Source organism: Trachypithecus francoisi, unplaced genomic scaffold (genome assembly GCF_009764315.1).
Source record: "Trachypithecus francoisi isolate TF-2019V2 unplaced genomic scaffold, Tfra_2.0 Lachesis_group12, whole genome shotgun sequence".
In the NCBI taxonomy this organism is placed as follows: domain Eukaryota; kingdom Metazoa; phylum Chordata; class Mammalia; order Primates; family Cercopithecidae; genus Trachypithecus; species Trachypithecus francoisi.
Genome location: NW_022681457.1, coordinates 77,657,447 through 77,682,694, shown reverse-complemented (window position 1 = coordinate 77,682,694; position 25,248 = coordinate 77,657,447). Strand labels below are relative to the sequence as shown.

Sequence of the window (25,248 nt, the reverse complement as noted above, 5' to 3'; positions counted from 1 at the left end):
GCGTAAGGCGTCCATAAAAATAGAAATCAAAGCAGATTTTTTTTTCCCTTAGAAATCGCAGGGGATTGAGAGAGGCTTTAGTCAGACACATTGAGAGAAAAAGAAATTTTTTTATTTAGCTAAATTAAAATGGCTGTGTTACTTATATGAAATATGCAAAGCTCAAATCAAGTCATGGAAACCCTGAATTCTCCCTAAACAGAACCAAAATTGCTTATATGTTACCAAAATAGCTCCACTAAAACAAAGTAGATTTAAATTTCTTAATATGAGAAAACAACAAGGTAGGTTAGGTTCGTATAACAAACAATACACGCTCTATAAAGTCTCAGGAATACCCAAATGTGTTCTGGTTTGGATATGAAAGAGGGACCACATCTAGCTGGTGCTGGTAAGCAAGCCAATGAGGTGTGCAGCAAACAAAACCTGTCACTAAAAACAACTCAAAAGGCCATTATAAGTATGAGCCCATCACAGCCAAAATCCTCAACTGTGACCGGCAGGACCAGCAAGGGGGGGTGTTGAAGGGATTATGAACAGCAACCATAAAGAAAGGAATCTCCAACAGAAGGGACAATGGCCAGCAGTAGGTGACGGGAACCCACTCTTCAGCTCTGTTGCATCACACACATTCCTGAGGGTCAGGCACCTCTCTGCCTTTTAGATGACACCACAGTCATCTCGAAGTCAGGTATTCTCTTCTTTTGGTTCTTCTTTTTCTATGCTACCTTTTTGCCTCTCTGATTTATGGGGAGGCTCTTTTAGTAAACATTATACGAGATAGTACAAGGCAAAAGAAAACAAGGACCAAGAAGCAGTGCTTTGAGTAACTTAGGAAAGCAGCAGTAGGAGCTGCCAGACTGAAAAGGTAAAAGGATTTAAAATCAAAACCCAAACCAAATTCACTATCCAATCTTCCTCTCAGAGATGAGATATGGCTGGTGAGGCTTGACTATAGCTGAATACAAGTCACAGGCTCAGTAAGTTAAGACAACATACAAATAAAAGTCCCCAATTCACACTAAATAATAGGCTTATGGGACGCTTAAGCCAGTGAGTCTGCTCAACTCAGAAGAAAGGAGTTCAAGATACCCTACTTTTGCCTGGAAGATATGGTACTTTCTCAGGCAGGATGACAAAAATATTCATAGATCTGAGAATGCAGCATAAACACCTCTGCCAAACTTGGTAGGGGGAGAGGATGGTACTATATACTGGCTCAGGGATGATACTAGTCAGACAAGCACAAGGTAGGAAGAACAGAAGATAAACCAAAAAACAAAATGGATTTCTCCTCATATAGCTATCTGATGCAAGAGAAAAGTACACACAACAAAGAGTTAAGGTGTCTTCAAAGTATCTGCCTATGAATAAGAATCTGAAACTAAAAAGGACAAGCTACATTACCCTCAAGTATATTTCATATAAATCAGTTTTCAAAAAAATACCTTCCAGGTACAGACATACTATTTATGGTACAGTATATACAAATATAGCAGTATAATTCAATTTATTGCTAGAATTTTATTTGGTTGTTAGAAAATCTGTAAGGGTGTATATATATTTTAAAAAGGTGGAGGGTGAGAGTGGATGGAAGGCAGCCAGAAGGGTGAGAGTTATTTTCAAGTTACCTAAAGTGCCAGGCTAATTTGTTTTAACCTTTCCAAGAAAGTGAAACTGAGCATAAGCTATAATGAGATAAGGGGACACATTCATGGGAAAAGACTTCATTTTGCTTTAACTAAATTTTAATACTTCTAGAAAAAAATTTAAGGTTAGTCAACACCAGGCTGAACATCATGTAAAGAAAAAAGCAGCCCTTAAATGTTTAAGGGTACCAGACTGTATCCATGGCTGAAGGGCAACCTGAACAAAATTAAAAAGGAAATGACCTCCACTAAAGAAGTCTGTGGCATGAAAGCTTCTCTACTTTCTCCCTGACTTGGCCTATAGCAATGTTAAGTTTTTGTAGTTTTTCCTTTCGAGTTGTTGCCCAAAGACTGCTTCTAAGAACAACACAGCAATTCTAGACTCAACATACAGGAGACATGGAGGTATTATTTCTTTCAATCTAGGGATCTTTCATGCCAGGTCCACAGAAGCATTAATAGGAAGTATTGTACTTGCTTGTATTAGATTTGAACAACTTGCTACCACCATGTGAAGGCCCCAGCTCCAGGCCTGCCCTGCTATACTTTGGCATCCTTTGGACAGAAAGCCTCTAGCTACTTCTGAGCTGATAATTGTAAGGAAACGGAATATTATTTCACGTTTCATCTCACAATTTTGGCTTTAGTCATCCCCCAGAGAAACATATCAGGCTCTTGATTAGCCTCTAGGTAAAATCTCAAGGGGTATGGTTTTCTGGGTCAAAATTAGAAGCACAGCTCTCTCTTCTAAAGCTCTGGGTGGTCAGTGTGAGATAGTGGCTGGGGGAATTTAGCCCTGCCATTCAGAATGGAGATTGTACTGGTGGTGGGAGCCAGCTACGGCTTTAAGACAGACTTAAGTGGGTGGGTGGGGGAAGGCAATCCAGCTCACTCAGTGGGGAAAATGGAGCTCCCCAGTGGATAACTTTTTATGCTCATAAACCCTGAAATAGTACTAAAAATGAGAAAAATCCCCAAGACCTCTCTGATTCCCAGGTTGGGTTTAGCTGAGGGAATAGGAGCAAAGAACCAGAATCCTACTTTCATGAGCCATGCCTGGAGTCAGTACTGTCTCCAGTGTCTACTCCCTGAAATCGGTTCCTCCAGCTACCAGGACAAACACCCTGTGAGGGCCTGGGCCTTTGAGAGATGCCTTACGGAGACATGGATGCAGTTTCAGCTGCCACCCACACCAGATCAGCAATTTTTAATAAGTCATCTGTTAACATCCTGTTCAAAACCATTCTTCCTACTTTCCACACGATATGCACAATGCTTTCTTTAAGTATTTACACACAGAAAAGGCCTATCTTTTAAAGAAAAGACATTTTCTGAGTCTCTATAAAGTGCAGCTAATTTAAGGCAAATTTAAGTGAAATATAAAAGGTGGCTTATTCTCTCTATATATACATTTCCCAGCTTTAAAAGATAAGGTCTCCTCCCCTCAAAAAAAGGAAAGAGAAAAAAAGAGGGCTTTAATTTTTTTTTCTGGCAATTTTAAAATGTAAGATCTTATTGGTTTTAGGAAATCATAGATTTCTGAACATCATAAGTAAAATGGTCTTCTTCTTTAAAAAAATAACTTTTATATAGCTTCTTCAAACAAGTTAAAAGGTGGCAAAGTATCTGCTACAATAGTTTGGAGGACTAGAGGACTGATGGGTAAGTAAGGGTTGTTTTGTTGTTAGGTAAGTAGATACTAGGCAGTCCATTTCTAAAATATGCCTGATGAGGCTAGATACCTAAAGCTACCCTTAGCTCGAGGAATGAGTATCTTCCATCTCCATCGGAATCAAATGCTCTCAAGCTCTCTGGTTCTGGCATAGCAGAACCTAGGGAGGTCCAGATTTCCTGGTAGGTCAGCTTCCCATCCACGTCCTGGCCAGTCTTGTGGAATAAATCCTGAAGATCTGTCAAAAATGAATTACAAAAAATGTATATGTCTAAACATACAGCTAAATTTAGTTAAAAGTAGTCTCAACTGAATTTAAAACACTAAAAGAAAAGCTACTCCGCAAATTTTGTTTCCATATGGTAAAGTTTAGGATTTCACTAAATCAGAAAGACTAATTTTTGATTCCTTAAGAATATTAAAAAAAAAAAAAAAAAAAAAAAAGGCTAGGTGCAGTGGCTTACGCCTATAATCCCAACACTCTGGAAGGCTGAGGCAGGAGGATTGCTTGAGGCCAGGAATTTGTGACCAGCCTGGGCAACACAGTGAGACACTGCCAAAGTAGAAGCAGTGACAGATAATCGCAGAAGAATGAATGGTCTCATCTTCTCTCTGTCCAGTGTCTTCTCTTTAGATTTTCCTGATGTTATTCTTATGTTGAAGGGGTGAAAAGGAATGCAGAGGCCTAATGAGTTACGTGATAGGAGCTAGCCCATAAAACAGACTTTGGCATATCGTGAGATTTCTTGTTGGATGGCTGAGTGGAGACTGGAGGAATGACTTGGAAGCCCATAAAACAATCCCAAACACTCATAGCTTTCTCGGTTTTGACAGGAAATCTAAAGCTCAAAGAGGAAAGTAACTTGCCTACAGTCATGTAACTCTTAAGTGGAATAGAATACAAATTTCTTTTTTTTTTTTTTTTGAAGCTAAAGTCTCGCTCTGTCGCCCAGGATGGAGTGCAGTGGTGCGATCCTGGCTCACTGCAACCTCTACCTCCCAGGTTCAAGCGATTCTTGTGCTTCAGCCTCCTGAGTAGCTGGGATTACAGGCACCCGCCACCATGCCCAGCTAATTATTTCTGTATATTTAGTAAAGATGGGGTTTCACCATGTTGGCCAGGCTGGTCTTGAATTCCTGACCTCAGATGATACACCCACCTCGGGCTGCCAGAGTGCTGGGATTACAGGTGTGAACCACCAGGCCTGACCTTTTTTTTTTGAGGCGGAGTCTTGCTCTGTCACCCAGGCTGGAGTGCAGTGGTGTGATCTTGGCTCACTGCAACCTCTGCATCCTGGGTTCAAGCGATTCTCCTGCCTCAGCCTCCTTAGTAGGTGGGATGACAGGTGTGCACCACCATGCCTGGCTAATTTTTCTATTTTTAGTAGAGGTGGGTTTTCACCATGTTGGCCAGGTCTCGAACTCTTGGCCTCAAATGATCTGCCCACCTCAGCCTCCCAAAGTGCTAGGCCACCACACCTGGCCTAGAATACAAATTTCTTATTAGCTAGTCCAGTGCTCTTTCCACTATGTGACATTGTCTCTCTGGATCGAGAAATTAAGCAGCTCAAGAACCAGTGACTCAAAAGTGTAATGAGATACCATGTCATAATCACTAGGATGGCTATAATAAAAAAAGACAGGCCTTAACAAGTGTTAGGGAGGATGTGGAGAAAGTGGATTGAACCCTCATAAAGTGCTGCTGGGAATGTAAAATGGTACAGCCACTCTGGAAAAGTACAGGAGTTCCTCAAAAAGTTAGAGCTACCATATGACTCATTAATTCCATTCCTAGATATATACTCAAGGGAAATGAAAACATACGTTTACATAAAAACTTCCACATGAATGTTCATGGCAGCATTATTCTTTTTTTTTTTTTTTTTTTGAGTCGGAGTCTCGCTCTGTCGCCCGGGCTGGAGTGCAGTGGCCGGATCTCAGCTCACTGCAAGCTCCGCCTCCTGGGTTTACGCCATTCTCCTACCTCAGCCTCCCAAGTAGCTGGGACTACAGGCGCCCGCCACCTCGCCCGGCTAGTTTTTTTGTATTTTTAGTAGAGACGGGGTTTCACAGTGTTAGCCAGGATGGTCTCGATCTCCTGACCTCGTGATCCGCCCGTCTCGGCCTCCCAAAGTGCTGGGATTACAGGCTTGAGCCACCGCGCCCGGCCCATGGCAGCATTATTCTTAATAGCCCAAAAGTGAGAACAATCGAAATGTCCATCAACGGATGAACAGACCAAAATGTGTTAGGTCAACAGAATGGAATATTATTCAGCCATAAAAAGGAATGAAGTACTGGTACATGCTCCAACATGAATAGACCATAAAAACATTATGCTAAGTGAAAGAATCATATTGAAAGAAAAAGCACACACAAGGCCACATGCTGTATGACTCCATTTATGTGAAACACCCCAAATAGGCAAATCCATAGAGATAGTGGTTAAGAGACTAGTGGTTGCTGGAGATTGGTGGAAGAGGTGACTGGGAGTGACTGTTTAATGGGTACAGAGATTCTGTGCGGGGTGATGAAAATGTTCTGGAATTAGATAGTGGTGATGGTTGCACAACCTTGTGAATATACTAAAAAACACTGGATTAAATGCATTTTAAAAAGGTGAATGTTATGGTATGTGAATTGTATTTCAATAAAAAAGAAGAATCAGAGGACTATATATCTCTCCAAAGTGCACACTCTCTACTTTTAAAAAACCAGTACACAAGAAAAAGAGCAGTATTACCAGTTGATCTGTATCTTCTTTTTTATTTCAACGGCAATATTGAGCCAAAATGGTTAGAGAATGTTTATCAATAGTTTCTTCTGGTATTTTCTTAAGGGCCTCATCACAAACACTTAGGAAGGTCAGTTATATATATAACTTTTTTATTTTTTATTTTTGAGACAGGGCCTCCCTCTGTCACCCAGGCTGGAGTGCAGTGGCATGATCACAGCTCACTGTAGCCTCAAACTTCCAGGCTCAGGCTATTCTCCTGAGTAGCTGGGATTACGGGGTGTGCGCTACCATGCCTGGCTAATTTTTGTATTTTTTGTAGAGATGGGATTTCATTGTGTGCCCAGGCTGGTCTCGAACTCCCGAGCTCAAGCCAACTGCCTGCCTTGGCCTCCCAAAATGCTAGGATTACAGGCATGAGCCACTGCACCTGGCCGTATATATATAACATTTAAAAAGGACTTGTGTACCCATAATCAAATAGAAGATTTAATCTCTAATACCAAAGAAGGTCAGTGAGCTTTATGTTTCTTTAAAAATCTTCCCAAATTCCTTTAATTTCATCATTTATTCCACACCATACCTAGGTTCAATAGGCCTCTTGCTGTTTGGTATTCAGGAAGAATAAAAATAACTTGAAGGGAGGGAAAACAGTTGCAGTGCAAGGTCCAGTCCATTAAGGAGCTCCTATAAACAAGCATCTGAATAAGGCCCTACTCTCACTGCTACAATAGGTGCAGCAACGCAGCTAATAAAATATCAAAAGCTCTCTGAAACGCAGGAAAGCAGTGGGACACTTGTTCCCAATGTCTTACACCAAGTGGCTAGCTGAAGAATCCTGTTTCTTTTTTTTTTTTCTTTTTTTGTGGCATGAGTTTACACAACATGCCACACTACGCACTTGGTCAGCAGTATTCAAATAAAAATATGATTGCTGCCTCAGGTCATTCCAAAAGTGTAGTCATTCAAAAGTATCTAAGGCCTATGCTGAGGACTCAAGCACGAATGTTAAGACTGCTATTCCTTAATCTGACCTAATAGCTTTCCCCCATTCATTCTCATCAAACCTTGATGTAACAATGGAAAGTGGCAGGAAGCTTGCGTTCCCATTAAACACAACACTTTCCCTCCTCCCCAAAAAACAGAAAAAAAAAAAAAAAAAAGGAACAGGGAAGAAAAGTAATCACATTTAAATGGTGATATAAAAATTTAAGTCTTCTATGCTTTAAGCATTTAATTGCAATGTGTAGGTAACTCATTCATTTATTTAACAAATATTCAGGAGTACCAGGTACTGTGCTAGGGGCTGGGAGTAAACAAGACATAGTCCCATAGGAAGTTATATTTTGTATCTCCCCAGGAAATTATAACAGAGTGACATATGCTAAACAGGGGCAAACAAAATTTAAGAGGACACAGGAGGAGCCTAATCCAGTCACGGGAGGTAAGGAAATGTTCCTGGTAGAATGGTATAGAGAAGAGCCAGAGCAGGTGGGGTGGACAGGAGCAAGTGATTTGCCAGGCAGCCAGCTAATACAAAATCAGGAGGCACTAAATATCACCATGAGGGATAGAACACGCACTGTTGGAAGCAATGCAAACACATTTTTCTGTGAATCATATCCTTTCTACTAATATTTTGCTGATTTTCAGTAAAAGGGCCCTTCATTTTTGGAGGGCCCTGACAAACAGGGTCAACTTTTACTAATCTCATGGTATTGTATTTGCTTTCATGCCTTCTCCATTAGACTGTAATATTCTTGAAGAAAGAAAATGAGACCATATCTTACACTGTATTCTTATTGCTTAGCACTAGGTTTAATGAGGCACTCAGTGAATGAAGACCCTAAAAAACAATAACAGAAAGATAACATAGTACACTGGTTAAAAGTGCAAGCTTTGGCCAGGTGAGGTGGTTCATGCCTGTAATCCCAGCACTTTGGTAGGCCGCGGCAGGCAGATCACTTGAGGTCAGGAGTTCAGGACCAGCCTGGCCAACATGGTGAAACCCTATCTTTACTAAAAATACAAAAAATTAGCCGGGCATGGTGGTGCACACCTGTCATCCCAGCTACTTGGGAGGCTGAGGCATGAGAATTGCTTAACCCTAGGAGGCAGAGGTTGCAGTGAGCCCAGATTGTGCCACTGCACTCCAGCCTGGGGGTCTAAAAAAAAAAAAAAAAGTACCAGCTTTGGCATCAGACTGTCTTGGTTTGCGTTCTGTTTCAACCAATTATTTGCTGTGTGGACTTAGGCAGTTTCCCTATCAGTAACATAGGTATAATACATAAATACTTATGTTCATGGAGTGGTTATCAGGATTATATGACATAATGCTTATCAAGTATCTGGCACTTGACATCTGCTCAATAAATGTTAGATCATATATATTTTTGACAAGTGAAAATAAACATTAAAAAGTTATTACTTGGAACATTCCCATTACTACCCCATGGTATAAAAATTTACCTTCAATGCTAGAAACTCCTGGTAGAGAGACAGGTCTTAGTTGGGCAGCTTTCTCAACTGGATCTCCAAGAAACTGTGAAAATTTTGGCAATGCTGATGGCTTTGATGTGAAACTCTCTACTTGCTCTGTAACAAATACATATAGTTTTATTTAGTATTATTGAATCTAACACCAAAGTAAACAAGTATCGAAGGTCACCTTTTAGAAAAATTGGATATACAATTAATTTAGAGAAACATTTGAGAATTAAGTAGCATAGTGACTATGTGAAGTTAAAGGCTTGGATTGAGACATTTGTGGGCAAGGGAGGACCAATCAGTATTATACTACATTAAGGTTTGCAGCAGCAGTCCCATTAGAAGATCTTACAGTACAAGCTAGCATTACACATGTTTAGATGGTAAGAACTTAAGCTGTCAAGTGACAAGAACAGAGAGGCTGGATATCAAAGATCTTGACATCCTAGGAGATGTGCTTTAAACCTAGTCTAGGGGTATGTGCCACCCACTAAGCTAGTGCTAAGACTGCGACCGCAGATGATGTAGCACAATGTTAGGACAAGGCATCCCACCACAATTCTGTCTCCTATCTAAGAGAATTCAAGAGAGGTTATACTGCTTTTCTAAAACAGAAAAATACTTGTGTGCAGAAAGGGTCAAAGCCAACATAGTCCGGTGCCTTGATTATGTCCTCACAGGGTCTAAATCAGTGGAGGCTAATGTGTCTGCTAGTATGGATCAGACAAGTCCATACCTAAAGCCAAAGACCCTTCCAACCCAAAGATCCCATCATTATTTTTGTTAACGATTTTCAGAAAGATGAACATTTATTTTTAAATACATGTTATGCACTTACAGAAGGGAAAAGACGCCCATAAACAACTTTCAGGGCTAGTTTAATATACGCTATGACAGTAACATTTTTGCCTATAATTGGATGCAGACAGCATGGAGAATTCTATTTCCAGCTAAACATTACCGATTCTTCCCTTAATAGACTAGAGTACAAATCATGTACAAAATGGGCCTTTCCTAAATGAAAGCAAAGTGTATCAGCTTCATCTCGGTGCGTTCAGGCATCACTCGCTTGGTGCGATCAGTACTGCTGGAACACCTTCCCTACTCCCCATGTGGGAGGCAAGCTGCTCAAGCCTCCACGAAATATTAAGAAGCTGGCTCTACTCTCACCTTCATCGGTGGTCTCTGGAGGCCTGTTGCTCTCAGGTTTGTTTGTAAGAGCACTGATCAGCTGGAGTTTCTCTCTTAGCTTGGATACCTGAGAATTTGAATTATCTTCTTTCTGCCCAAGACAAAGATTACAGAAGGTTTAAGGTGGTAGTAAGACTTCATCTAAATGTCCACTGTATTCCCAGAGCCTGTTTAGCATGTAGTGCTTGACCCTCAGTAGGTTCCCTATAAAGACAATAAAAGAATGAATCAACATATACTGGTGATGTCTTTGGTCCTCAGCGCTGATAAGTATCTTGCTGGATTTGAGACCATTAAGGGAACATTATGCTACAGATGATCTGATTCACTGTGAACATTTGGCTGATGGGGGAAGGAATGCATGTGTCAGCAGTAAAGGAAATATACCCTTGCTCAGGTGCCTATCTAACACCCATTTCCTAAATGAGCAGGATCTTGTTTTCTAGGAGCTATTTCACACTAACTAAATAACTTTCCGAAATATCTTGCTTCACCTTGTGACTAGACCACTTCAGGCAGAATTTCATGCTCTTACCACCTTACAAAAAGAAGCAACTGAACAAAAACAAATCACAAGTTTTCCCTTAATCTCCCTTGGAGATGATTCAACTGGTGGCAGAAACTGTTAGGACATAAAGAAGGAGCTGTAATATTTCTAATTCAAAGTCTTGCTTGCTCATATCTTTTAAAGTTTTTTCCCCCATACCCTGCCTCATTCCCAGGAGTATTAAGAGTGGCATAAACAAATACATTTAATTATAAAAAGAGAGACATCTGGTTTCTATGAGGCTTGTTTCTAACTGCTTAGACAAGTGTGAAAGGTCCTGAGCCTATGTTTAATTAGAACACCAACTCATTACACATTTTTTATTAATTATTATGATTTACTTATCTTGTATAATTATTATGTATTTACTTATCTTGTCCCTATCTTATTTCTACTCTAATAGTTACTGTACAGTAGTTCACTCAGTTTATTTAGGGAGCTAAAATATGAACATATGTAGTGAAAACTAGGTACTAAATGCTTGAATAATTAATGGTAAGGAGAAATTGTATCTGGTTAGGATGTTTGGATAAGGTAGGACAAAGGAACTGATACACTGAGATGACAGTTAAAAACAAAAAGGGCCTGAAAGCAAAGCCAAGATGAAATTTATGTACATGTGTGTACTAGTGTGTTCTGACATTTATTGTTAAAATGTGAACTGTGGCTGAAATTGCTACTATTTTCTAATAGTAACCACCTGTTAGTTTTTTGTGCTCAACATTTGTATCTGGCTCTTAAGTTTTTCTGTCTTCTCTAGGTGAGGTTTAAAAAAAATTTGTAGAAGCAGTTAGAAAACTCAACAAAAGCTTAGCTTATGATGCATTAAAACCTTAATATATTGTGACTTTATCTAGATAATATAAAACTATGAAGGAAGTAAAAATAAACATGGAAAGCATTACATCAAAAGCTGTCTGTACTGTGGTTCCAGTTCAACTTCATTTCCTCTGAACCTCAGATCTTCCCAACTTCTCAAACATAATACGCATCTGAGATGGTAATTTAGTCACTTGGTCATAATCTTCCTGGCTTTTCCTTTATCTTAGCCCATAGTTTAACTCTCTAATCAGAGAATACTGTAATCACACTTTCTTTCCTGGAATATCAAAGCATATCATAGATTGCTTGTCTTGACAGTATATCTGTCTGGGAAGAACAAAAAAGCGGAAGGTACAAGGTGAAGGGAACTGGCTGAGGTTTAGATGGACTAGGAATAAAATGAGATTGCAATATAAAAATAGGAAATAATTTTTAGATGAGACACCATTTTCAGATTATCTGTGCCTCTGTCCCCCATCATTAGTACAGATAACTTACTGTCTTAGCATAAAAGTCATTTCCTTAGGGAAGCCTTCTTGATCTTATCATATCCTGTATTTGTCCTTTATAATACTTATCATACTCATGATTCATGACCTGTTCAATTATGTGTTTACTTATCATACTCATGATTCATGACCTGTTCAATTATGTGTTAACGATTTTCTGACTGACAGGACTTTGAGCTCCACTAGAACAGGGGTCACATGTCTACCTTGCTCACTATGGTCACCCCAGCTCCTATTAAAGTGTTTGGCACAGGGTACGTGCCTAAAAAAGTATTCATTTATTCACTAATATACTAATTTACTAATTGCTTTGTTTTGAAGTTTCAACACATGAGACCAAAAGTACTCCCTTTGAAAAAGCAGCAGATCAAAAGCACAGAGATGCTGCTGCATTTACTTTTACTTCAGGGTAAGCCTCCCATTATTTACCTTTATGTTTTGGATTTTTACTGTATTTGTTTTGTTGGTGACTTGATCCAAAGACGCTCTTTTCAGAGTGGCAGATCTATCACCCATCTTAAAGGGCAAAACAAAAACAAACAAAAAAAAGGGAAGATTAAAGGCAAACATTAAAACTTGAACATCTAGTACTTTTAAATAAATTGGTCAAACTTATTTAAAGGATCTCAGAACACTCTCAACAGAAATTGCAGAGGAGTGGGAGATGGGAGGAGAGAGGGAGAAAGGCCAGAGAGACAAAGTTGAAACTAGTGCTTCTGGCTGTTTCAGTCACAAACTTTAAGACTTTGAAGGATAAAAGGTGGTAGAACTTTTACCCAAAATATCATGCTGAGTATGATGCTGCTCTAAGAAATAGTAGGACAGATGGACACTATTACCTATTTTCTCTGCTGAAGAAATATAAAGTAGGGGGAGAGGGCAGAGACAGTAAAGAGAGTTTAGGAGTGGTAAGTTTTCACAATAAGCTTTGAAAACTTTCAAGGCATAACACTCATCAACCAAAATTCTTAGCCAACCTAGTTTAGCTGAGTTCAAAAGGGCTTTGTAAAATAAAGCTTCTTTAATCTTCACAGCTTTGTAGTAAATTATACACCCCTGTAAAGCAGGCAGGGGAATAGGTCTTCCCACTCCACCCTTCAAAGCCAAGTCCAGGCAACCTGCCAAGGCTCCACTGTGGCAGAGCCAGTTCAAATGCTGCTTTCCATGAACCAGAGTTCAACTTTATTTGTGGGCTTGCTTCCAGCTTTGGTGGTTACTTGAATTTATGGCACAATTTCCTGTATTTGGTTTCTATTTTTAAATATATGCCCGTGTCTTCGCTATACAAAATCTTTAAGGGTGGGGGCTGCAGTTATTAAACAAAGAATCCACGTGGATCCCTGCACAATGTTTATGTGAAACTGCACATTTTATTCACAGCAATATGAAAACCAGTAAACTGTGCACAGTCTGCCAGCATGAGCGACTTAGTAGGTCAGTTTCCTTACATGTAAAATAAGGAGGTGAACTCAACAACCTCTTAAGCTGGGGAGCTGGTCTGACCTGATCTGTTTCCCGACATATGCAAAAGGTTCCCCTTAATATATAGACAGCAGGATAAATATGAAAGTCAAGTTCAGGCTCATAGAAATGGTAAAAGATTTTTGGTTACTATCATTTTCATGGCTTCCACCCCTAACAACTTAGAAAAGATCCAGAAGGCTCTTAGGAAATACGTGCTAGCGCTTCCCTACCAGATGGCTGACTGGTAACATGACAGTAGTCTTGTCATCTCTGCCAACAACTTGTGGTGAGGCCTTGGTAAGCGACTTGACCTCTCCACATCTCCCTTTCCAAATCAGGATAAACACTGCCTGGCCATTCACATCACACAGCTAGTGTGAACACTAAAGGAGACACGGATTAAGCACAATACAAATGTGTAGCCTCTCAAATATGCCAGAAGGCTGTTCTCCAAAGGTGGTGGAATGTCATCCATGCACAGACAAAACACACTGCATGTCACAAAAGATCAGAAAAGGCTTACCATGCTGAAGGACAGGTTTGCTTTCTTTTCTACCTTGCTCATAGCAACCACATCGCTTTCTATCAGGTTGACTCTCTGGGTAAGATTACTGACTGTCTCGTTCATTCCCTCGAGTTTAAGATCATTCTGTCTCTGGTACCCCACTAGGGCACTGTTTACCTCCTCTAAAGAGCTGTGAAGGTACAGGATATCCTAGAGTGGAAATAAATAAAGTTATGGAATCCACTACAGACGTAAATTAGACAAGTAGGCGAGCAGCACCAAACAACCATTACTACGTCAAGTACTGAAGTAAACTCCTTTTCCTGGTTTTGACCATCAATCGTCTGTGTCTGCTTTGTCCCTCCCACTCTAAACTGTTCCTTGTGGAATTGTTTGGCCTCAGCTAGACAGGAGGGGGAAAGAGGGAAGAGGACTACCTACATGATTCACTCTTTGGTACCAGAAAGCTGAGAGCTTGGGAATTGATTTCCCCAATGTTTACCTCACCTGCTGGCGGAAAGGCTTGCTGGGTTATTCACTGAAAGGTCCATTAACCTAATTTGTCAGAACGAACCTACCTTAGGAACAATACCAATTACTGAATTGGCTCATGTAACAAAACCATAACAAGTAGTGCATTATTTAGTATAAGATTCAATTATTTTTATTGACATCCTCCAGTACTGATTGCTACTTAAAAAAGAATGATAACTATAGGTTTTAAAGGGCATTAAACTCAGGACAGGAATTCTTCTTAGTGAAGATTTCCTCTATTCTCTTTAATGTGATTCTGAACTCAATAGTCTTTTTTCTCCCCTCTTGCCTTTTCGTCTTTACACTTTAGAAAATCCTGATTTTCAAGGATATGCTTTCTAACCTTCTTAGCATTTACTGTGGCTCAAAGCAGCCGTCACTCTGGAGTAATTTGCTATCCATTCATCTTTAACCTGCCCAGATAGCTATTCTTCATAGTTTCAGGATAATCTGCTCATTCTAGATCTTTCAAGATAAGAAAAGGAATTTACTCCACTGATTGACATGCGGGGAAAAACTGCAAAGTGCCAAAGAAGGGATGGACAGCAATATGGATCCCCGAGATACCAACACACATTCCTCTCTGCTCAGCTCCCAGGCAGGCAAGTAAATATAGGAGGCACCTGCTGAGACACCAAACACTAAGCCCAAACTATCTGGCTGCCTCTGAAGTGCACTGTGATCACAGGGAGTTAAGCCAGAGATAAAAAGCACCTGTTTCAAATTGTCACTATGGGTTTTATTGTCAAGTTCTGATGTGGCTGAAGGTGATGGAATGATCTGGTTGCTTCCAGGAGTCTCCTTCAAGAAGTGCTGATTCTGTTAAGAGGAAAGAAAGTTAGTGTAGACAACAAGGAATTATTAGGTCTACTTAACTATCTGAAATTGTCCTAGAACTTTCTAGCCTCCCCCAGAATACATCCACAGATTAATCAGTAAGAATTGCCTGGGAACATACGGGCTAACCAGTCCTGTGCTAGGTTCTAAGAGAATCCAGCTTGAGCAGGCACTAGGCCAGCAGCACCTAGATTACATCAGGGAACTGAGATCCTCCTCATCTATTTCTCAATCTCTTAAGGAATGAACTCTCTAGAAACCATTTCTCCTTTGCCCCATTGCCTGTACTCCCAGAGAAACAATAGCATCACTGTAACTTTCCAGGGACCAACTCAGTCTCAACCTGGGACAGTATCATAGTTTCCACTGGACTCAAGAGCTTTGACATTAAAAAGGCAGCCAGTCATGTAACCACTGGCTTTGGGCATTTAGCATAACCACCAATCATGTGTATTATTAGTTTTTCCCTTATAGCATTATGCTAGGTAAGACTTACATTTGAGGGTTATTTTTCCTTTCCCATTCCCTTCCCACTGCTCAAGTTTCTTTCCAGAGACTGAAGTATAACATGTTTATGTACACTTTTCCTTTAGTGAGGAAAACTGCATGGCTTAATCCTTCAGAGTCTATAACTATGACTTATCTAGCATAAAGAATGAGAGTAGGAGGATTACTATTGGCAGCTATGGAAATTTAAAAGAGGCAGATTTAATTATAACAGAATGCAATTGGTGAAAATAAATTGTTTTCCTTGAAATCTGAAATCAACCCTGTTTTTAATAAGAAAACCAAAAGGCAACAATAAAGAGAAAAGGAGGAGAGAAGGACGGGAGAATCCATGGTTCTAGAAAGCAGGAAGATTTTAGTTAGGAAAAATTATTTTAGAAAATAGTGAATTACTTGAGAGCATAATCAAGACATTAAAATAATAAAAGAATTGCTGAATTAGAGGGATCTTTGTTACTATGGGTCACACAGTTACTCAGCAGCAGTTAGAACCAGAACCAGGGGTCTGGACACCCAGATCAATGTTTTTTCCTCTGGGTTAGCCCCACTAAGTAACACAGTGAGGTGTGCCAGTCCTGAAGAAAATGGAAAAAACTCCCTTCTAGAGCTAATACAGCCCAGGTCTCCTTGGTACAAAATTCTCAATTTAAACTTGGAATCTGAAGCTTGCAAAGAGCAGGTGGGGGTAGGGGGCAGATCCGGAAATTGGCAGAGAGACTAGGGAACTTTTGTGCGCCTTGAATAGTCCTGATTTCAGATGAGTTACACATTAACTCATCTCCCCAGCAAGATGGCAAGGGCTGCACCATCCTTTTCTACCCTTCATAAATTCTTCCTGGGGCTGTCACCCGTTAAGTGACTGATTAAGGCCTCTGAATGACTGCGGACAGCTTACATCTGCAGCAGCACTAAGTGATCCAGAGAGATGTGAAAACAATTCCTGGGCACTGGAGGGGTTTGCTTCTGTCAGTTACCTGTTGCTGCCTAACAAATTATCCCAAAGCTTTGTGGCTTAAAACAACAACAATTAAGTATTTCTCATGATTCTGTGGGTTGACTGGGCTCAGCTGGGGGTTGAGGGATAGGGGTGGTGCTGTTACATGTGTTGTAGGCTGCATTTAACTGACAGCCTGGCTGGAGCTGGAACATGCTAGACAGCCTGCCTGTCATCCAGGAGTACACGTTTCAGCATTTGGGAGTCTAAGAGCCTTGCTCAAATTCCCGATGCACAGAATAGTGAGAAATAACTACTTGTTTTAAGTCACAGACTTCTGGGGGTGCTTTGTTATGTAGTAATAAACAATGAGACACTTTTCCACTTTCCTTTCCTTCTTTTCCATTTTCTCTCCTACGCATTCCATCCTCAGGAACTGTGTCTTATTACTTTACTTCCTTCAGTAATATGTTTGCAAAAGATTTGGCTTTTAATTCTATCTACCACAATTGCTTTATTAACAAATTATAGAACAATCAATGCATACTGTGTATTAGATCTTTTGAACAGATGCCTAGCAGGGCCTTTTCAGATTAGTGGAAAGTTGGCATCATGACTCTTACATAAAAAGGCTGAGTAGGAGTATGCTGACTTGCTGGGTCTCCTTACCATATCACTCTGCAGTAATTCCATTGTTTTCTTCTGTGCATCCACAGTTTTCTGTAGTGCTTCCACAGCAAGATGGACACTGTTTAAAGTATTGCCAATGGAAGCTACGCTCTGAAGGGAAACATATAGGAAGGTATAAAAAAGCTTTAAGAGACAACTGACATGCAATACACTGTACATATCCAAAATGTATAATCTGAACGTTTTGACACATATACAATTGTGAAACCAGTACCACAATCAAGATAATAAACACTCATCACCTCTAAAAGATTCCTCCTGACCCTCTGTATTCATTCCCTCGCCGACCGTTCCCAGGCAACCACTGATCCACTTTCTGTCACAATAAAATCAGTCTTCATTTTCTAGATTTTATATAAGTAGAACCAATGAGTAAGTTGTGCTTTTTAAAGTGTGACTTCCACTCAGCAGAATTGAGATTCATCCATGTTGAGGCTACTTGGCAGGCTGATGAGCAGCATTCCACTGTGTGGCTCTATCACAGTTTATCTCTCCCCCTGCTCATGGACATTCAGGCTGTGTTCAATATTTGACTATTACAAATGAAGCTGCTATAAACATTCATGTTCAGGTCTTTATGTGGACTTACGATCATTCCCCTTTATCATGTGTGTTCTAATCGCCATAATACCTAGCAGGTGAATGGCTGATCATATGGCAGATCCATGCTTCACTTGTTAAAAAACTGCCCAACTGTGTTCTAAAATGGTTATGCCATTTTACGTTCCCACCAGCAGGGAATGAGAGTTCCTGTTACTCCATATCCTCACCAATATTGGTACAGTCATTCTTTTCAACTTTAGCCATCCTAATGGAAGTGTATACTGTGAATTTAATTTACATTGCCCTAATGAAACACTGCCCTAATGAAAATCAGTGTTTCTAATTATTTCAAACATCTTCAAACTATGATTCCATGTAGTGTATACTGAGTTAATTCATAGGACTATCTCTCGCTCTATATCAATCAATCAATCAAGTAATTTTCTTAATTTAAATGATTTTTCCTAGAGGAAAACCAAATCTTCCCTAAAGAAAAAATATTAGTTTATAAATCTGGAACCCAGGGATAAGGTTGTCTCACAAACTGCCTCTGTCAATCCCTGCTGTGGGCAGGCAGATGGCCAAGCTAACACAGTAGACTGCCACTTGTTAGGAGCAAAGGTCACTTCGAGCAAAAGTGGGAGGGAACCATTTCTGTCTTTGGGAAACTCAACACTGCAGAGATGAAAGAAAAATTCATTTGGCAGTGTTTGTTCTTCCTTTACTATAGAATCCTGTCAGCAACCATTGAATACAGATATGAGTAGTGGCTTATTTTGCTTTCATTAGCCCTAAGGAGCCCAAGTGGACAGGGAACTTGGAGATATAATTCAGAAGCCATGTTTTAAAAAAGGCTTGTCCTAAGGGAACATCTAAAAAGGTGTTACTATTCAGTGAGTTTTGGCCTTTTCAAGACATGCTGACAGTTTTATAGTGCCACATTAGTATATTTAACCTAGGTCATTTTTATTACACTGATATCCAAGAATCCAAGAGAACAGGAGATGATATTAAAAAACATTACATGAGATACAATAAAGTTAGGCATTTGGGATGACCTACCACTTCAAAACTGAGCCACCTGAAAGAAACACAGTGCCTGGCATTATAAACACACAGATTTGCAAAGAGACAACACACTGGGTAAAAGTCTCTAAGTTGATTTGCTATCTATGTAAGCTCTGAATGCCTGTTACAAAAGCTACAGGCATTCAAAGACACCTACTGTTTGTGAATCCAGTCCTCACTGGCTGGATGTATGAGCCCATTAGGATGCCAGAAGATAGTGAGCTCTTGTTTAAGGATTTTTTTCTTTTTTTTTCCCTGAAGGAAGCCGCTGACAGAGCCATGTCAACTCTGGAGCAAAACTCTGAAACCAGTATTCCCATCAACTGCAAAGTGCCTGGTACATACTGGAGGAAGTTCCACAAATGTTTATTGAATGAATAAATTCAAGAATAAACCAGTTTCCTTTTCTAATGCCAAGACTGAGAGTTGTTTCTGTACTAATGGCTACAGAAGCCTACCATTTCCTGACTTGGCCCTAGGAACAATGGCAAGAATCTGGCCTCATCAAAGTTGTCCCTACCTTTTTTTTTTTCCCGAAGTTGTAAGTGGATGGTCACATTAGCCAAGTAGCAAATTATGGAGATTGAGCACACACAGATGGTGTGGCTATAAAATAGCAAATTTTGTTTTTGCTTATGGCTTAGAAATTTCTTGGTCCTTTGTGGAAAGAATTCATATGCTCATAGACCCTGGCACATAATCTGATCAAACTTAGCATGTATTTTTAGAATTCAAAGATCCTAGATTTGATATCCACTGTTTGGGGAATCCCTTCTTCCATTTCCTGTGTCAGGGGATGATGTTCTTTGTGTTTTAATTAGTCACCTTCTTCCTTCCTACCCCTATCCACTCTTCCCATCCAGCTCTAAAGATCCCTGAGTACTATTCATCTGGTTGGTCACAGCTCACTCTAGCCTCAAACTCCCAGGCTCAAGTGATCTTCCTACCTCAGCCTCCTATGTTGCTGGGACTACAGGTATGTGCCACCATGCCCAGCTAACTTTAAAATTTTTTGTAAAGACGAGGTCTCCCTATGTTGCCCAGGCTGGTCTCTAATCCCCGGGTTCAAGTGATCCTCCTGGCTCAGCCTCCCAAAGTGTTGGGATTATAGTCATAAGTTACCATGCCCAGCCTCCAAAGTGATTTTTACCAATTTATACTCCTAGCAAGAGCAGGAGTGTTTGAAAATTTCCTTTGTTCCAAATATCCTTGCCAACGCTTGTTTCCTGAAGTTTCAATTTTTGCATTTCCCCGGGTCATCTTTCTTTTTTTTCTTTTTTCTTTTTTAAAGTTTCTTAATCATGGAAAATAATAGAGATTTAGGGCAACTATCATGTACAATTGGTCTGCTTTCATGAAGACATTGTGAATGGTGAACTGAAAAAGCAAGTTGAAAAGCAAACCCACATATGCTAACATAAGAGAGCCAGCAGAGCAATTCTGGGACTCAGAGAGCCAAATAAAAAGGTATGAACCCATATAAACCACAGCTAATGTAACCTGTTGCAAATTAAAGGCCTAACTAACCAGACCAAAACAAAATTGTTCTGAATTCTTTAGGACATAATGATACACTCCATTACTGCTCTCTTGGAGCAGCTGATTTCAAATGCCAGGCTTTCAATGAAAACTTGTAAGAAGCTAGAACTATGGCAAATAGTACCCACACATGGCACCTACCTTCTGAAGTCCCTCTACAGTGGTAGGCAGGCTAATCAAGTCTGCAGCTGACTTAACATTGGCTTTGAGGTGGTTCACTGCAGAAGTCAACAGAGAAATCTGAACAAAAAAGAGTAACAAACAGTGAAAACAAATGAGAATTTGTAGAGTACATGTTACCTTCACAAACTCTATGGTTGGTGATGTCAAGACAGTCTAGGATTTTATGTGTTTCTGCAACCCTGTCAGCTCACAGGAGGAAAGGAGATAGTACTTTGGATAGAGCTGGGATCTGGGAGGCAACAATAATACCCCTTCTTTCCCTGCCCAATTTGAACACTAGTGCCAAAGAGTAAAGGCAAGTGTTATTCTTTACCCTGTCCTGGCAGCACAAGATCCCAAAATCTTAAATTACCCAAAAGATGCTGTAATTGTCACACACTCCTTCAACAATTGGACAGGAAGAAAGCTAATGATGAAGGATCACTTCGAAATTTCACTTTGGTAAAATGTAACACCTCAGTTATTTACCAAACTTTTGTTCCTGCCCAGGTGGGAACATATAAAGTAAAAGCCCATCTCACAAAATACAGTCTACAGGAACTGCACTCTGACAATCTGAACAGCACTTTCAACTAGTTGGGGATTTGGTTTTGGTTTAATAATGTGACTAATATTTCAAACTCAATAGCTCAACCAGAGCACTACTTTGTATCCTGAAGGGGCTCAATACATACCCATTGACTCACTGACTGATGCAATGTATTAAGATAGGAATTGAATCAAAATAAAATGGGACCTCCCTTCGGCCATTTAGGCATAGAATTCTAAATACCTAGACTTCGCTCTTGAACGGGAACTGGGGGAACCTGTGTAATAGTTTGAGGCTGCAGAGACAATATTCTAAAAGCTTTGCAGTTTGGCTCAAAACACTCTTGAAAGATTCTTAGTTCTAAACTGCTTTCCTATTCCAAATTCTAGGATGAGAACACAGATCTACCAATAGCAATTATATTCAGAGTGGCCTCATAGGGTACCTACCAGTTTCTGGGTACTTGTTATGGACCAAGCACAGTGGTAGGCACTGGGGGATGTAAAACAAAACAGAACCTGACTCCCTACTCATTCCTTTAGCAAATGTTTGGCATCTCTGTGCCAGACACTGCTGCAGTCATTATGGAGACAGCAGAGAGGCAAATAAGACCATGTAGCTCTGCTCTCACGGAGCGTATATCCTAGTAAAAGGTGACAGAAAAAACAAAGAAAAGAATCCAGATTGGAATAAGTACTATGCTAAGAATGTTTTCTTTTCTTTTCTTTTTTTTGAGACAGACTTGTTCTGTCGCCCCAGGCTGGAGTGCAGTGGAGTGATCTCAGCTCACTGCAGCCTCTGCCTCCTGGGTTCAAGCGATTCTCGTGCCTCAGCCTCCTGAGTAGCCCAGGATTACAGGTGCATGCCCCTATGCCTGAAAAATTTTTTGTATTTTTAGTAGAGATGGGGGCTTCGCCACGTTGGCCAGGCTGGTCTCGAACTCATGGCCTCAAGTGATCTGCCTGCCTTGGTCTCCCAAAGTGCTGGGATTACAGGCATGAGCCACCATATCCGGCTATGCAAATAATTTAATTTAAACAAAGCTCCCTGAGAAGGCTAGTCTATGCAGAGTAGAAGACAGAGGCCAGGGGGTAGGACGTAAGGCTAGATAAGTAGTGAACTTATTCTTTTCATCAGTAACTGAGTATAACAATAATAACAACAACAACTATTTAACAACTATCTTATAGGGATGTGTGATGGTTTCAAAACATGTGATGGTTTCAAAACTTTGATAGTCTTCTTCTCTTCAAGAGGTGAAACCTAATTCCCTTTTCCTAGAGTGTAGCCTGATTTAAGTAACTTGCTTCTAGAGAACAAAATAGTAGTAGCTTGGTCTGAGACAGGGAGTCCGGTAAGGAGCCTGGGAACTCGGGAACTCAGGTTCTCTTTTCCTTCTTTTCTTTTAGGAGGGAAAAGTTCAGAGGCTTAAGACAAATTTTCAGCCATTCACTAATATAACAAATACTATTGGACCCTATTATACACCAGGGGTGAACAACACAGATGTCAGGGATCCTGTAGTGTTTACATTTTAGTGCAACGAGACAGATACTTTTATACAGAAAAATATCAGATAGTGGGAAGCACTAGAAAAAAATTAAAATAAGGTAACTTGATACCTTATTTTATCAAGGAGTGACTGGGTAGCAACTTTTAGATTGGTTGATCTGAGGAGGCCTCTGTAAGGAGATAAAATTTAAACTAAGATCTAAATCATAATAAGGAATTAATCATATGAAGATTGGATGAAGCATATTTCAGGGAAGAGGGAACTGCTAGACCAAAAGCCCCAGTACAGGAAAGAGCTGGGCATATTCAGAGAACAGAAGTTTAGGTGGCAGGATCTCATAATGTGTGTGTACATGTGAGAGAGACAGAGAGACAGAGAAGTAGGCGGCGAGGCCAGTTGTGCAGTAAAGGGCCAGAACAGGCAGGACTCTGTAAACCAGAACAAGCACATGGGTTTTATTTGAGGTGTGATAGGAAGGGGTGTGTAAGCGGGGTAATTACATGAATGGAGACACCTTGTGGGAAGACTACTATGGCTCTCAGTAGAAATGGAGAGACCAGTAAGAAGGCAATCTGTGTAGTCTTGGCAAGAGATAATGGTGGTTTAGACTTGAGTGGTAGTAGAGGTAGCAGCAGAAGTAGAGACGATACGATTTGCTGGGACTGGGTGGTAACAGTGAGGAAGGTAGAAGAATTAAGGGAAACTTAGGTCTGTCACCTCAAGGAGCTTTCAATATAACTGAGAGATAGGGCAAGAGTACATTAAAGAAATAATTAAGCTTTAAACGTGATACTGAATAAAGTTCTGAGAAAAGGACATCAATGCAAGCTGAAAGAAACAGGCTTCGCTGAAGTAGGACTCAAATTAGACTCTGACAGAAGTTAGAATTTTATACAAAGCAGACATTCTTTCCAGGTTAGAAGGGTGAGGGTGGCATCAGGGGATAGGGAACACAGTATGAATAGGCTCAGGAGTACTTTCTTTTCACAACACTTCTCAAAGTGACAATGATTTGTTTATGTGGTTATTTGATTGAGGTTTCTCTCTTCCATAAGACTATAAGCTCCATGTGATCAAGGACGTCTGTTTTACTTCTCACAATATGTGTGACACAAAGACTGGAATTTGTTGAATGAATGGCTGAGAATGAACACTCTGTGTCTGGGATGGACATTGAGAAGGCTAGTCTATGCAGAGTAGAAGACAGAGGCCAGGGGGTAGGACGTAAGGCTAGATAAGTAGTGAACTTATTCTTTTCATCAGTAACTGAGTATAACAATAATAACAACAACAACTATTTAACAACTATCTTATAGGGATGTGTGATGGTTTCAAAACATGTGATGGTTTCAAAACTTTGATAGTCTTCTTCTCTTCAAGAGGTGAAACCTAATTCCCTTTTCCTAGAGTGTAGCCTGATTTAAGTAACTTGCTTCTAGAGAACAAAATAAAGTGGAAGTAATGACTGGCAACTTCAGAAATTAGGTCACAAAAGGTCCTATGCCTTCTTCTTTGCTCTCCCTTGGATTAGTCACACTGGGGAAAGGTAGCTGCCATGCTGTGAGGACACTCGAGTAGCCCCAGAATGGAGAAGTCCATGTTGGGAGGAACTGAGGCCTCCTACCAAAAGCCATGTGAGTGAGGAACCTCCAGCCCCAGTCAGACCTTCAGGTTATAAAGACCTGGCTGACATCTTAATTGCAGCCTTAGAGATCTTGGCCAGAACCAGTCTGCTAAGCTGCTCCCAAATTCCTGACATATAGAAACTGTAAGACAATAAATGACTGTTGTTTTAGGACACTAAGTGTTGGGGTAATTTGTAACCAAGGAACAGATGACCAATACAGGCTAGGAGAATTAAATGAGATATATAATCAAAGCTCTTAGCATAGTACCTGGTACAGATGAAATATCAAATAAGTGACAGTTCTTTAATAGTGAAACATTAAAACATGCAATTCTCCATAAGGACTCCAGAATAACCAGACTAATCATCAACATTGTAAATCTGTTCATTTAAAAACAAGATGGGTGAGAAATCTCAGCTCAAAGAGACACTCTCAGCAAACCATAAACTTCCTAAGATAAGCAATTACATTAAGGAGGTTTTCACCCATGCCTTTAAAAAGATATGAATGATATCCAGGTTTGAAAAGGACATATAGAAACAGGCATTTTCATGCACTGTTTATGGGAGTATAAATTAGAGAAGCCTTGTAAGAAGGAATATCCATGAAAATTTGAAATGTTTATATTCTTTATTTTAGTAATTTCATTTCTAGAAATCTTACAAATTAGTAGCTCATATGCATAACACATTTAAAAAAATAATTTTTCCTTATTTGTAACAGCAAAATAGTAGAAACAATTTAAATGGGTATCACTAAGAATGTGGATATATTCAGTGGAAAAGCAAGTTGTAGAACACACATTGAATGACCTTATTTATTTACAAATACACACGCATGTTAACCCATAGGCTAATTCATATTAAAAACTATTATGATTTTGTAAACAGAAAGAGAAGAAGAAGGATGCAGCCCACATTACTGACCCATTACCTATGGCAGCATGAGAGAGAGAGAGAGAGAGAGTGTGTGTGTGTGTGTGCGCGCGCACACACGTGTGCATGTGAGATGGGAGCACAGAGTTGGGAATTGAAGGAAAATTTTCATAGGATTTCTATACGTGTTTTATAGTTTAAATCTTATATAAGAATCCACTCACAAATTACTTATGACATTTTTAAAAAGACAAAAGATGAGAAAGAAATATACACATAGGAAAAAGA

At 40.0% G+C, this 25,248-nt stretch overlaps 1 protein-coding gene and 1 long non-coding RNA gene across 4 annotated transcripts in view; both read right to left on the bottom strand.

The window, feature by feature from the left end:
- Positions 1-90: 90 nt before the first annotated feature.
- The window catches only part of EFCAB14 (EF-hand calcium binding domain 14), a 43,456-nt gene continuing 18,298 nt past the window's right edge, over positions 91-25,248 (bottom strand). The window contains exons 4-11 of one of the 3 annotated variants that reach the window (XM_033226512.1): positions 20,374-20,472; positions 17,062-17,172; positions 14,829-14,933; positions 13,599-13,790; positions 12,041-12,127; positions 9,713-9,824; positions 8,525-8,650; positions 91-3,559 (exon numbers count right to left, since the gene is read on the bottom strand). In XM_033226512.1, coding sequence (XP_033082403.1) covers positions 3,384-3,559; positions 8,525-8,650; positions 9,713-9,824; positions 12,041-12,127; positions 13,599-13,790; positions 14,829-14,933; positions 17,062-17,172; positions 20,374-20,472 — 1,008 coding nt within the window. In that variant the 3' untranslated portion in view covers positions 91-3,383. The remainder of the gene's footprint in view (positions 3,560-8,524; positions 8,651-9,712; positions 9,825-12,040; positions 12,128-13,598; positions 13,791-14,828; positions 14,934-17,061; positions 17,173-20,373; positions 20,473-25,248) is intronic. The other 2 variants (XM_033226513.1, XM_033226514.1) reach the window with 2 other exon arrangements.
- LOC117092649 lies at positions 11,186-12,030 on the bottom strand. Its single transcript, XR_004440873.1, has 2 exons — positions 11,743-12,030; positions 11,186-11,699 (listed from the first exon to the last, which is right to left on the bottom strand). It is a non-coding gene; the product is annotated as an uncharacterized LOC117092649 (long non-coding RNA).